At 38.3% G+C, this 14,664-nt stretch overlaps 1 protein-coding gene across 3 annotated transcripts in view; it reads right to left on the bottom strand.

The window, feature by feature from the left end:
* mtrr (5-methyltetrahydrofolate-homocysteine methyltransferase reductase) overlaps positions 1 to 14,664 on the bottom strand; it is a 206,346-nt gene that overhangs the window by 81,224 nt on the left and 110,458 nt on the right. For all 3 annotated transcript variants that reach the window (XM_031903494.1, XM_018094927.2, XM_031903495.1), the window contains exon 8: positions 10,729 to 10,817. In XM_031903494.1, coding sequence (XP_031759354.1) covers positions 10,729 to 10,817 — 89 coding nt within the window. The remainder of the gene's footprint in view (positions 1 to 10,728; positions 10,818 to 14,664) is intronic.

The following is a 14,664-nucleotide window of genomic DNA, read 5'->3' as shown; positions in this document are numbered from 1 at the left end:
GTTTTTTGACTGAAAAAAAAATATTTTATTGCCATTGTGGATAGCGTATTAGTCTCCAGATACTTTGGTAATCCTATGCACAATAGGCATCAAACTGTTCAGTGGACCCTTGGCTTTCATATTTAGTATGTTTTTTCTTGGTACCTAATGTTATGTGCATTGCTATTTGGTACTTAGGAGTTAGAAGACACGGTTACCAATTTCGGATTCGGCAGAATGTGAACTTTTCAAAAATATATTGTTTCCTGGGGTAAACCTAATGTTCCAGGATTTTTGACCTTGGAATCTAAAGTTTGCCGTATTCTGCTGTAATGCTTTGAAAATTTGGTAATTTACTGTTGGGAGTTTTTGATCTATAGAAGTCAGAAATCTCCATAAAACAATACAGGTAATGGCACGTTCGGGAGACATGAGGCTTTCCAAATCAGTTGAATTTTTGTATTTCGAGTTCTAAATCTTGTTCCAGAAGTGGAAATACACAAAAAAACTGATTTGGAAAGCTCAGGTTCTCATGAAAAAAACGATATATAGTTTGCCTACCTAAACTTAACCCCCCCAGTAAATGCCCGTAAAATGAGAGAGAGCACTGAATGTTTACACAACATCTGGCACTGAGGGGAACCAAAATGTGAAATTCTGCTGGCACTTAAAGGGTTAATATTACTAAAGTACACAGTGCATATACAGTGGTGTGAAAAACTATTTGCCCCCTTCCTGATTTCTTATTCTTTTGCATGTTTGTCACACTTAAATGTTTCTGCTCATCAAAAACCGTTAACTATTAGTCAAAGATAACATAATTGAACACAAAATGCAGTTTTTAATGAAGGTTTACGTTATTAAGGGAGAAAAAAAACTCCAACTCTACATGGCCCTGTGTGAAAAAGTGATTGCCCCCCTTGTTAAAAAATAACTTAACTCTGGTTTATCACACCTGAGTTCAATTTCTGTAGTCACCCCCAGGCCTGATTACTGCCACACCTGTTTCAATCAAGAAATCACTTAAATAGGAGCTACCTGACACAGAGAAGTAGACCAAATGCACCTCAAAAGCTAGACATCATGCCAAGATCCAAAGAAATTGAGGAACAAATGAGAACAAAAGTAATTGAGATCTATCAGTCTGGTAAAGGTTATAAAGCCATTTCTAAAGCTTTGGGACTCCAGCGAACCACAGTGAGAGCCATTATCCACAAATGGCAAAAACATGGAACAGTGGTGAACCTTCCCAGGAGTGGCCGGCCGACCAAAATTACCCCAAGAGCGCAGGGACAACTCATCCGAGAGGCCACAAAAGACCCCAGGACAACATCTAAAGAACTGCAGGCCTCACTTGCCTCAATTAAGGTCAGTGTTCACGACTCCACCATAAGAAAGAGACTGGGCAAAAACGGCCTGCATGGCAGATTTCCAAGGTGCAAACCACTTTTAAGCAAAAAGGACATTAAGGCTCGTCTCGATTTTGCTAAAAAACATCTGCAAAAGAATAAGAAATCAGGAAGGGGGCAAATAGTTTTTCACACCACTGTACAAAGATATTACAAAAAGAGAAACGTACGTATGCCAAATAGTAAATAATATAAAAGGGAATAAAACACAGAGAAACCCTATTTATGTCACCAAGGAATTCCTTTGTGTCCTTCGGAGGCAAGAGTTGGAAACCAGGGCACACACAACTGAATTGGGACCTCAGGTATGAACTGTAGTAATTGGGTCTTTTGCCCCCCTTTTATCCCCTGCCTGGACCTTTCCTCATTACCATATGCATGAGGACCCCCTGTACAACCCCCTGTAGAGGGCTGCACTTTTCAGGACAGTTTCTGTCATATAATATTGGCACTTACCAGTATCCAATATTATGATGAAAATATGGGCTTGCTGTGATTCATATGTGGGCGATATGATGATACCAAACATGATGTCTCATGGTGTCTCATGTTCCAATCCTCCAGAAACTATCCCTCCAAACTGGTGGGTACAGGCTGTCCCTGTTTGGTATCATTAGGAAGCACGTGACCTCCTTATAACCAATATGTGATTTATGAGGATGTGAACCCTAAAGCAAAGGAGATATGGATCTCTTTTTATAATTCATATATTTCTCATAGCTGCACACCCTGCAGCTCTAGGTCCACAGAAACCAATTGCCCCAGCTTCCTTGCCCAAATGGTCTGGCTCTATATTGTCTCCTAACCCAGATAAGTGTGTCACCTTTCCACAGTCCCTTGTTGCATATTTAATTAAGGGTCTCTTGTGGACCCAAAGTCAAATGTTGCCAGGTTTAACCCTGGACATGCCAGAGAAATACTGCTCTGGCATGACACACGGCTTGAAAGCTTAAGCTTAACTTCAAGGAGGAGTGCCCAGTGATAGTGACAAAGTGCAGAGACATTAAGTGCGGAAGTACTAAGGCCTTGTTAAGACCATCTTGAAGGAATTAGAGTATAAGGTAGGATAGGCATGCCTCCCAGGAAATGTGTTTGGTAGAGCCCCAGTCCTTGTGGAAGGAAGGCTCATTTGCTACCTGTAACATCTGAGATGATCATTATTGAACATCTTTGTACCCGAGAACTTCAAAGACGTCAGCTTATGCTTAGAGGTGTTGTCCTTGGATCACTGCTGTAACCACAAAACTCTCCAAGCTGTGATGGCCGCTGCTGATGCTCTTGAGAGAGCAACCATCATATTCTGAATACATAGAGGGGAATCAACCTGTACTCCAGAATGAGCAAGTAGCTAGGGGCTCAATCGTTCATAAACAGAGTTTAGAAAAGGAGCACACACTGCCACTAGAATATGTGATCTGATGGTATTTGATTGAAGTATTTTATGCCATAAGGTAGGAGAGACAGAAAAAATCTGCCTCTGAGGCAGGACAAACTGAAAAACTAAGAGAAAGAGACGGCATAGAAAGGAAGAGTGGAAGAATTCTTTCAGTTTGTCCTGCCTCCAGTGAGGAAAAACTTAACCCCATTCATCCTGCACTGACAGATAGGGCTGTGTAAGAAAAACAGTTTGATAAATAAAAAAACAAACCCCCCCAAAAATTGCTCTAATAAATAAATTTGCCACTGTCATCCTGCATTGCCATTGTCCTCATGTCATGAATTCTAGGGGGTAGTATACTTGGAAATGCCCCTGCATTAACATTCTTAGGCAAGTGCATCTGTTTGTGCATTCCTGTCTCCTTCCTACTCTGCCTGCCCTGCTCTACCCTGCCCGCATGTACCATATTCTTCAGATTAGAGAAACAAAACTTTCATTTGAAGCAGTGTAGGTGGGTTTTAACAGTGAAAGCAGTAAATTTGTGGAATGTCCTTCCAGGTGATGTAGTGATGGCAGTTTATTAATGCCTTTAAGAGTGGCATGTATTATTTTTTGAAGCATAATATCCACGGCTATTGTGGCACTAAAACCTACAATTAGGATAGTTTATATATGTGAGTGTAAAATAGGTCGGTATAAGTGTACTGGAGTTTGCATCACGCCTGCTGCTTGTTCCTGCTACCTGCTTCCCCCCAGCGCTGCCGCCCACTGAGTTTACAGCAAGGAGGACAGAGCAAAGCAATTCCTGCTTCAGGACAGGTAAGGTGTTTTTTTTTTTGCACACACACACTCATTTACAGCACACAATTTAGTTTTTTTATTTTTCATTTTGCACACTCATATACTTTTACACATGTTTACACAAACCCGTTTTTTTTTCCATTTTACCACTCATTTTTAGTTTATTTTCTCTAAAAACTGTTTATTTTGACAGCGTGGCTATTGGATCAGATATTCTGACCACTAATTACACTGTTGTTATTTTGTTGTTTCACTGATTTGCAAATTTTTTTGTGTTTTTTATTGCATTTTATCCCTGTATTAGTGTTCCTGATCTGTTTTTGCCATAGCTTTGCCATGTGTAACTTTGGTGTACAAAAATAACTTTACCTATTTTGAATTCATCAGAATGTGTACTTTTCAAAACTTGGTTTTCTGGGGGTCTCTGTATAGTTAGGGGGTGTTACGGCACGTAATATGCTGTCAGGGGGCTCTGTATGCAAAAGCTAAGTTGGCATGCAAGAAATCCATATGCGCTATTTTCATTTTGGGGTCTGTACATACCACAGACTTTGGTATATCTATGCATATGGGACATCAAACTGTTCAGTAGACCTTAGGTGTTCCAATTTGTGGTGATTTGCCTTTATCGGATCTTTTATCAAGAAATTGTGAGATAAATGCGGCAAATTGCAACATTTTTATGCAATTTTCTCAAATGACATGACAAAATCTGCAAACTTAGGAAAGCTTAACGGTTTGCTACTTTGGAGTTAAAAAAAATGTGTTCCCATTATAGATTCTGAGGAATGTGTACTTTTCAAAAATTTCTGGGTGAGTGTACTTTTTTGTAGCATTATCCCACATAAAGGATGTAAATGTGTTGATTTTGCAGGAGCTGAAATTATAGATCAAATGGGGGCATGTCCCCATTGGGGCCCCTACATGCCACATATTTAGGTAAGCCTATACATATTTGGTATCAAACTGTTCAGTGGACCCCTAATAAAACATGGGAGATAAGATGCTGCAAAATGGAAGCTTTGATTTTTGGAAATGTTATTAAATTTGCCTATTTTTGGAATCCTTTACAGCTTGGTACTTTAGAGTAGAAAGACATGGGTACCCATTTTAGATTAGGGGAATGTGTACTTTCCAAAAATATATGACTTTCTGGGGTGAGCATACTTTTTACTAGCTTTATCCCACATATAATGATGCAAATGTGTTTATTTTGCTGGCACTGAAATGACAAATTATAGATCATATGGGGGTATGTTCACATTGGGGCCCCTACATGCCACATACTTGGGTAAACCTATACATACTGGGCATCAAACTGTTCAGTGGACCTCTGGCATTCATATTTAGGGTGTTTTATTTGGTTACTTTATGATCTGTAGAAGATAAGATACTATAGACTGGAAGCTTTGATTTTTTAAAAATTTCACAAATTTTGATAAAAACCAATAACTTTAGGAAAGCATTACAACCTGATAGTTTGGAGTAGACAGACAGTTGTGCCTATTCTGGATTCCCCAGAATCTGTTCTTTCCAAAAATGTACAATTTTCTGGGATAAACCTTCTGTTAGTGGAATTTTTGGCCTTGAAATCTAAAGTATGCAGCTCTCTGAAGCAGTGCTTTGGAAATTTGGTAGTGTACTGCTGGGAGTTTTTGACCTATACAAGTAAGAAATCTCCATAAAACTATATATATTTGGTATTGGCACATTCAGGAGACATGGGACTCTCCAAATCATTTGTATATTCATGCATAAAATAATTTTTGTTTCTAGTATGTGTGTTTATATTATGAAAATTTTGATTTTTTTTTTTTTTAATTTTTAGACATTTAGAAGCCTATATATTGTTACAGAATTGGAATTACACCAAAATTCTACCATATTTTGAAAGCTTAGGTTGTCCTGAAAAAAACTATATATTGTTTTCCTGGGTAAACTTAAAGTCCCCCTGAGGACTTTAAGGCCCCTAAAGTGAAACAGTACAAAATGTTCAAAAACTGTCCGCAATACAAGTTCCGCTTTGACCAAAATGGCTGGCAGTAAAAAGGTTAATGCACATGCTAATACAGAAGCGTATTAGGCAGCATTTGCTCAAAAGAAAGTAGAAATGGAAGCAGAAGCCGCATGCAAGAAAGTAGAAATGGAAATATAAGCCGCATGCAAGAATGCAGAAAAAGAGGCCTTGGAGGGTATTGTAGGGTAGGGAGATGCCTTACCCTACATCCCGGGCACCTGTGATATTACTACAAAATTCTCAGAGCCAGTAGTCTTGTAGCAGCTCCTCTGAATGGCAGTATAGAAATACCATTACTTACTCTCATTGAGTGTAACAAGATTCCAACTAACAGGGAAGAGATGCATTCCTACCTCTGCAGCCACCTCACTTGAGAGGTAAAGCTGATTGCATACCTGCTCTTGAAAGAAATGCTGACATCTTCCTGCTACTTGGCAGATATAATCCCAAGGTCCACCAACAAATCAATGGACCACATGATACCCCACATTCCCTAAGCCTGGATCCAGGCTGGGTGATCGTGTCTACCTGGGAAAAATTAGAAAGCCTACTATGGCATGCCTCGCCACAAATCCGGGCCTGTGTATGAAGGAAGGACTATGCAGTAAAGGTATGCAACAGCGCATCACACAAAGTGATAACCTCACCACCAGTTTATGATGTAATCACTCAAAGAGAGCTGGAATGGAATACAAGCAGTTCCTGAAAACTATGAACAAGGAGTTTTACCAGGATGACTCCAACATCTGAATAGCACCCCTAACATTTTGTGTCACTAGAAGGAGACTACCAAATAATAGTCAGCACAGTTTATTTCCTTAGTGCGCAGCCTGAACAGGAAACCTGAGATGCAAAAATACTTTGTTGACCTTATGCAGAAGGTGTTTAAGAGAGATCATGCTGAGCCTGCTCCACCACTTAAGAAAGGAGAGGAATGTTGGTACCGTTTATGTTTTGAAATGTACCACCCTCGCAAACCAAACCAGATCAGGGTGGTATTTGACTCAAAAACTAGAATTGAAGGGATTTCCCTCAACGACCATCTTCCCAATGGGCCTAACTGTCTGTTTTATTGTTTGTGAAGACAGTACCTCAGTAATGAAGTCAACAACAAAGTGATACACTACCAAAAGAAAGTACATGTGTTTGATAACAGCCCTTTACCCGCAGTAGAAACTTATGGCTTGAGACAAAACGGGCAAGTTGGTGAAAGAGTTTGGATCTGATGCACATTAGTTTGTTGAAAGAAACTTTTATGTAGATAACTGGCTCAAATCTTTGTATACATAAGAAGAAGCAATCAATCTTTAAACAGCACTCAGGAAATGCTTGCCAATGCCAACCTCAGACTTTACAAAATGTTCTCTAACAGTGACAAGGTAATGAGAGTTTCACTCTGATGACTGCCTTTAGTGTAAAGAAATTTGAGCTATGGTCTGACATGTCCCTCATGCAACACATCCTTGGATTGCTTTAGAAAGTCAAGCAAGACATGTTTAAATTACAAGTAACAAGCCCTTTATGAAACGATGTTTTGTCTGTAGTAATCAGTATTTATGATAATCTGGGTTTCACAGCACTCTTTACCATTCAGGATAAGATACTGCTAAGGCAGCTTACTTCTGAAAACACAGACTGGGATAGCCCACTATCCACAGAGAAAAACAAATATGGAATTCATGGGAAAAGTCCCTGAAATCGTTGGAACAACTTCAGATACCACACTGCAACACCGCTGGATCCTTAACAAGTGACACCAAAAGAGAGATCCATGTCTTCTCTGATGCATCCATTGAAGCCATAGGTACAGTAGCTGATTTAAGGCTTATAAATCCGAGTGGCAAAGTGATTGTTGGTTTCATTCTGGGTAAGGCCAAGCTAACTCCAAAGCCTGCACATACTGTTCCAAGGCTTGAAACTTTGCGCAGCTGTATTAGCTGTCAAAACTACTGAGGCTATAAAACATTAAATACTACTTAAATAGACTTTGAAATTCACTTATTTGACTTTTATACTAACCAAACTTTCTTTGTGTATGTCACCAATAGAGTGGAGCACATCAGAAAGCTTTCCACACCTGATCAATGACACTATGTACCTACTGACCTCAACCCTGCCGGCACCCATGAAGTACCAACTGCTGCATTTTCAGGACATTCCATGGCCATCTCCACTAGGGATGCACCGAATCCAGTTTTTCGGGTTTGGCTGAAACCCCGAATCCATGTTAAGGGATTCGGCTGAATACCAAACCGAATCCGAATTAGCATATACTAATTAGAAATTGGAAGGGTTAAATGTGGAAAAAATTCCCTTCCCTTCCAAATCCTAATTAGCATATGCCAGGACCATGGATTTGGCCAAATTTGAATCCTGACGAAAAAGGCAGAATCCTGGCCGGTGCATCCCTAATCTCCACCTGAATTCTTGAATAGTACATCTGTTTTAAACCATGCAGATTCTACATTTGATCTAGTTAATCCTGGGTCTGATAAAAAATAAATAAATAAATAAATCAGAGCTATTAATAACTCTGTCAAGTCAAGATTAAAGAGTTAAAGCGCTTTTCAAAGTGGTCTTCTGTTGTACGAGCTTTTGCTCAACCTTTCTAATAGTAGCTCACTGTATAAATTAAACCCAGTGGCCTCCTAGGAAAGTCCGATCTGTGCAATAATTATTTAAACCCCCTCATTGTTCCAAGCCAACATCACATTACTGCTCTACTGGTTAGACATAACCATAGGCGGTCACTTTACAGAAGAACTGATTAAGAACTGAACCACCCTTTACTAATGTTGGCATTGATGTTTTTGGCCCCTGGTCTATAGTCACACACAGGACTCGTGGCAGAGTTGTTAATGATAAACTGATAATGATAAACTGTGCACACAGAAGTTATAGAATTTATGGACTCTTCTTGCTTTATTAATGTCTTCTGAAAATTTCACGAGGACCTGTAAAGTTACTGAGATCTGATTGTGGGACTAATTTTCCAGGGGTACAAAGAGTGAAACATTTCTTGAGTAACAATAGGGGGCAGATTTATCACGTATCAAGTATGATTTTCGTACCTTTAAAAAGCACGATACAAAAAAATCGTATTAAATACTCAGTGGCACTTTGCAGCTCCAACCTGGCCCAAGGAAAGTCACGATACCGAAGCTTGAGTGAATCCGAAACTTTCCTACTCTGTGCGACAATACAATTTTTCTGTGCTTTTTGTCGCAAAGTAAGAAAAAGCCGCGCAAATGTACGAAAAAGTAGTAGAAAATACGCAAAAGTTGTAACCTTTAAAAAAAATACAATTTTTTTGTATTTGGACGACAGTACTTTGATTAATGTGCCCCTAGATGTAGATGAGAATTCAATCCACTTCATATTCATCTCACATAGTAGGTTCTTGGGAACTCATAATTGGGATTGCAAGAAAAATCTTGGATTCTATGTTGCTTAACCTCAATCCTGCCCAGCTCACCCATGAAGTCTTAATCACCCTACTTTCAGAGGTAACTGCTATAATCAGTGCCAGACCTCTGGTTTCCATTTCCTAGGACCCAGAGTTCCCAGTGTTGCTGACTTTAGCCACTCTCCTCACTCAAAAAATTGGAATTGCTGCTACTCCTCCTGGAGATGAGGACTGCCCTAATGTTCACAAATAACAATGGAAACAGGTACAACACCTGGCTGATGTTTTCTGGAGTCACTGCAAAAAGGAATACTTTTGCATCCTTCAAAAGCCTAGCAAATGGCAAACACAACCTACAAGTAGGTGACATAGTTTTGCTGAAAGATAAAGACGCTCACTATAATAATTGGCGTATGGGTCTGATTTCAAAAACTATACCAAGTGACAACAGAAAGGTGCGGAGGGTTAAAGTCATTAAAGAAAGCTCACCTAAACTCTTCTTCAGACCTATTAATGATCTGGTGCTTCTTCTATTTAAACATGAGGATGTTTCTCCAAAATAGACTCATTAAAGGAACTGTAACACAATTTTTTTACATTCAAAATATCCCTTCTATATACTTTCATTATCAAATATATCATACAAAAATTTCAACAGCAGTAGTAGTTTTTCTTAGAAATCTTACTTTAGCACTGATTTAGAGAGAGCAGGCAGCAGTTCTCGCACCACGCTTCCGTTCTGCGTTCCGCTCCCCCCTCCACCTTCATGCAGGCACACACAGCGCTACTTCAAACAGCGATGCAGAGTTATCTGTAAAGAAGAAACGGTATGTCTCTAATCCCCTCTCCTCGCCCCAACTGCTAATAGCCCATAAATCGCACAAAACGGACTCTGAAGAATGCAGCATTTAACTTCCGGATTAAACCAGAAGTCGCCGTATCGCCTTTTCAAGCTCTGCACAGTAAGGCATTGGTAATGTAATTTATTTTGAAACCATGTAGAATATTGAATTTTTTTAAATGCTACATATCTTAATAAAGTATTTAGAAGGGATATGTCAAAAGTTATTTTTTGTGTTACTGTTCCTTTAACGGTCCACTGTCCCTGGCATCATCTACAGCCTCAGGACATGGCAACAAGTATTATTGTTGATGTTTGCATTATCTTCCTTGTTCTTCCATTCCCTCTTGTATTTTAGATGCTCCAGGAAAGAGAGTGATCATCACATACATTAGGACTTAATTAATAAAGTTTGTTTATTATTTGTAATCTAAAGACTTTAGATGGGGGTGTCATTTTACACATGCACTGTTGTTTCATGCTTTGCATTTAATTATTTGTTCCCATCTTTCCCCTTTAGTTTCCTCAGTTCTCTGTCTGTGATGTTAACTACACCCTCCCAGCAATATCTTCTAGACTCCATTTTAATACATATGTATATTTGCTGGAGTGGATCATTTTATGACCTGTCTGGATGTTCAAGATCTTCACAGTTTGGAATAAACTTCTCAGTTATCTCCAAGGTGCCATTCTGATTGAGTCAACACTTGCAACTATTATATAATTAATATTTATTTGAGGCACAACAATCCTATTGGGTTTGTATGTTTAAATGCTTTTTAGTAGGAATAATGATCGAAATTACGGAAGACCCCTTATCTTTTTTATTCTTGATAACAAATCCCATACCTGTACAGCCATTACTATGACCAGAGAAAATAAAATCAGGTGACTTACCTTTTTTGGTACAGCTCTAATTTCAAGGCACCATGTGAAAATAAATTGCAAAGAACATCCTTCAGGAATATAGCCAGGAACAGATGCTCCTTTTCAAAAGAAGGAAAAAATTAAACTCTGCACTTCATATAAATATATATATAATAAACCCATCTGGATTTGAGACCTAAGAAGATTTTTCAATATCTCCCCAAAAAAGGCAGACACAAAAAAAAAAAAAAAAAAAAAGCATTTTTCAAAACAATTGTTAATTTAAAAAATATATATATTTTCTGGTGTCATATAGAATCTACAAAAAAGACTTTTCACATGTTTAGGCCTACACTGAACAAAATTATACTGGTAAGAAATCCCTTATTTGGAAACCTGTTATCTGGAAAGCTACGGATAAGGCCATCCCTCAGAGAGTCCATTTTAAGTTATAAAAAAAAAAAAAAAAAAAAAGTAGTTTTTCAACAATATTTCATTTTTTTTCTGTGATAATAAAACAGTAAATTATACTAATCCTAATTAAGTTGCATGAATTGATATAGATTGTAAAACAATTCTATTGACTTTATTTCATCCTATACTTGTATTCTACTTTGTCACTAAAACACAGTAGCATGTAGGCTCAATTTATAAAAACTTTTTATTGCATTTTCAGTTATGCATAGTTGTTGTTCGCTTGACTTTGTCTGTAAAACGTATTTGTCCAAGCCAAAATACTCAAACTGTTATTCTGACTGCAGATATTACTAGGCAAAAAAAAAAACATTGATCTTAGTGATTTTTTTTTATTTTTACTTCACATTGTTCATTGTTCTTCCATGTTTGCACATGGACATTTTGTCTGCTGTATTTCAATTTGGCTTCCTCTGTACCCCACATAGTTTGGTAAATCTATTCATATTGGGCATTAAACTGTTAAGTAGACCCCCTGCAGTAGAAAGTTGTATTTACCCATTTTTGTTTTGTCAGAATGTGTACTTTCGGAAAATATATGGTTTTCTAGGGTCTCCGTACTGTTAGGGGGTCTTATGGCACATAATACACATACCAGGTGCCAAATTTGCATGACCCAGAGTATCTTATGTGAAAATTCATATGCACTATTTTTATTTGGGTGCCCCTGTAGTTTGGCAAATATATGCATATAGGGCATCAAACTGCTCAGTAGAGCCCTGGCGTTCATATTTAGAAAGTTTTATGTTGATACGTTACAAAATGTGGGGGTACATAATGGAGCAACATGCAAGCTTTGGGACGATTTTCAGAAATGTCACAAACACCGTTCTGTTTAGCATAGCTTTGTAGTTTGGTACTTTGCAGTAGAAAGTTGTATTTAGAGAGAGTAGGGAAACACCATCACAGGTGGTCCCAGTTTAGACTTCAGTTAACTGCACCATTGCCCAAACAGGGCTTCAGGGGGGAGGAAGGGTGTTGATGTGAGGTTATCTGATTTGAAGGGAGGGGGGATGGTGGACACGGGTGGTGGACACGCAAACAGGGGCTAAATGTGAAGCGCTCATTTTGAAAGGGCTCCCATTCCAAGCTCGGAGATAGTGAGGTCTGATTTATCTACCCTGGAAGCTGCGAACTCCCAGACTGCAAGGGAACATGATACTTAGTTTATTATTTTAGCTGAAACAGTTAGCCACAGGAATTCTCAAGCAAAATAAAGGCAGCTATATTATACCTCATAGTGTATATTGAGATTGCGTTTCACCTCACGCTATTTTTAATGGGGATTGAATTTAAGGTATATATTTTTCTTTTCTTTTTATCTGATTGAAATAAAGGTTAAGTTTTATTTTCTATCACCCTTGGCTAGTTAAATCACCTGATATAAAATTTGGGCAATGGTGCAGTTAATTGAAGTCTAAACTGGGACCACCTGTGATGGTGTTTCCCTACTCTCTCTCTTTATCTATATTATACTTCGTATGCACATTACCCTGTTGCTCTAAGTGTCTATGAAGATTTTCATTCATCCTGGTCATGGTATATCTAGTATAAATAAATTTAAAGCAACTGGACTTCTTGTTTGGTAATCATTGAAGACGTTTCACTACTCATCCGAGCAGCTTCTTCAGTTCAACTGACTGGTATGGGAAGTCCTCAGCATATATACTCTTCCACTAATCCAATCACAATGGCACTTTGTAACTCTTCAGAAAGGTGACATCTGAAACTCCTGTTGCTCTAAATTAATCTAAATCCAGAGTGGAATTACATATGGTTCTCAATTGATACGTATATTTAATGTGGGTGGTGCAAGCAATTTCCTTTCTCTATATTTTCAAAAGTTGCATTTACCCATTTTTGTTTTGTCAGAATGTGTACTTTCGGAAAATATATGGTTTTCTAGGGTCTCCATACTGTTAGGGGGTTTTATGACACATAATACACATACCGGGTGCAAAAACTGTGCACGAGCCGGAGACTCTTATGTGAAAATTCATATGCACTATTTTTATTTGGGTGCCCCTGTACACCACATAGTTTGGTAAATCTATGCATATAGTTCATCAAACTGTTCAGTAAACCCCTCACATTCATATTTAGAATGTTTTATGTTGATACGTTACAAAATGTGGGGGTACATAATGAGGGAAAATGCAAGTTTTGTGACAATTTTTAGAAATGTCATAAAAACCGTTCTGTTTAGCATAACTTTGAAGTTTGGTAGTTTGCAGTAGAAAGATGTATTTACTCATTTTTGTTTTGTCAGAATGTGTACTTTCGGAAAATGTCTAGTTTTCTAGGGTCTCCGTACTGTTAGGGGGTCTTATGGCACATAATGCACATGCCGGTAGCTTATATTGCGTATTCACTTTGTATGCACTAACTTCCTTTTGGGGTCTCTAAATGCCAGATACATTGGTGATGCACAATGGGCATCAAACTGTTCAGTGGATCCTTGAAGGATGTGTTTTCTTGGTACCTAATGTTATGTGGGAGATAAGGTGCTTGAAAGTGGAAGGTTTGATGCGATTTTCAGGTATTTCATCAAAACAGGCAATTTTGGGAAAGCATTTTGACTCTGTAGTTTTGAGTAGAATGACATGGGTGCCCATTTTGAATTGACCTGAATGTGTACTTTCCGAAAATATATGGTTTTGGGGGGGTCAATGCATTTTTTTGTGTTTTTACCCCACAGAAAATGCAGTAAACGTTTTGAATTTTCAGTAGCTAAAGAGATCTCTGGGGCAATTTGTATGAACTAACTTCCTTTTGGGGTCTCTAAATTCCAGATACTTTGGTAATCCTATGCACAATGGGCATCAAACTGTTCAGTGGACCCTTGGCTTTCATACTTAGCATGTATTTACTTGGTACCTAATGTTATGTGGGAGATAAGGTGCTTGAAATTGGAAGCTTTGAGGCGATTTTTTAGAATTTTCATAATTTTTTATAGAAACTGCTAAATTCAGTAAAGCAGTGCCGTTTGGTACTTAGGACTTGAAAGACATAGTTACCTATTTCGGATTCGGCAGAATGCGTACTTTTCAAAAATATACGGTTTCCTGGGGGATTTTTGGCTTTGGAATCTAAAGTATGCCATATTCCGCTGTAATGCTTTGAAAATTTGGTAATTTACTGCTGGGAGTTTTAGATCTATAGAAGTCAGAAATCTCCATAAAACTATACATATCAGGTATTGGCATGTTTGGGAGACATGAGGCTTTCCAAGTCAGTGGAAAGCTCAGGTTCTCCTGAAAACAACAATATATAGTTTGCCTACCTAAACTTAACCCTTCCCCCAGTAAAAGCCCCTAAATTGAGAGAGCACAGAAAGTTTACAAAACGTCTGGCACTGAGGGGAACAGAAATGTCAAATTCTGCTGGCACTTAAAGGGTTAAAAGTTATTTGTAAATGTAATTGCTATAGTAAGCAGCATTTGCTGAACTCCTGGTTGTTACTTTTTAAACAATGTTGAAAAGGTTAGTCTC

This window comes from Xenopus tropicalis, chromosome 6 (genome assembly GCF_000004195.4).
Source record: "Xenopus tropicalis strain Nigerian chromosome 6, UCB_Xtro_10.0, whole genome shotgun sequence".
Taxonomy (NCBI): domain Eukaryota; kingdom Metazoa; phylum Chordata; class Amphibia; order Anura; family Pipidae; genus Xenopus; species Xenopus tropicalis.
The sequence above is the reverse complement of the archived record's forward strand: the minus strand, read 5'-3'. Positions and strand labels throughout refer to the sequence as shown.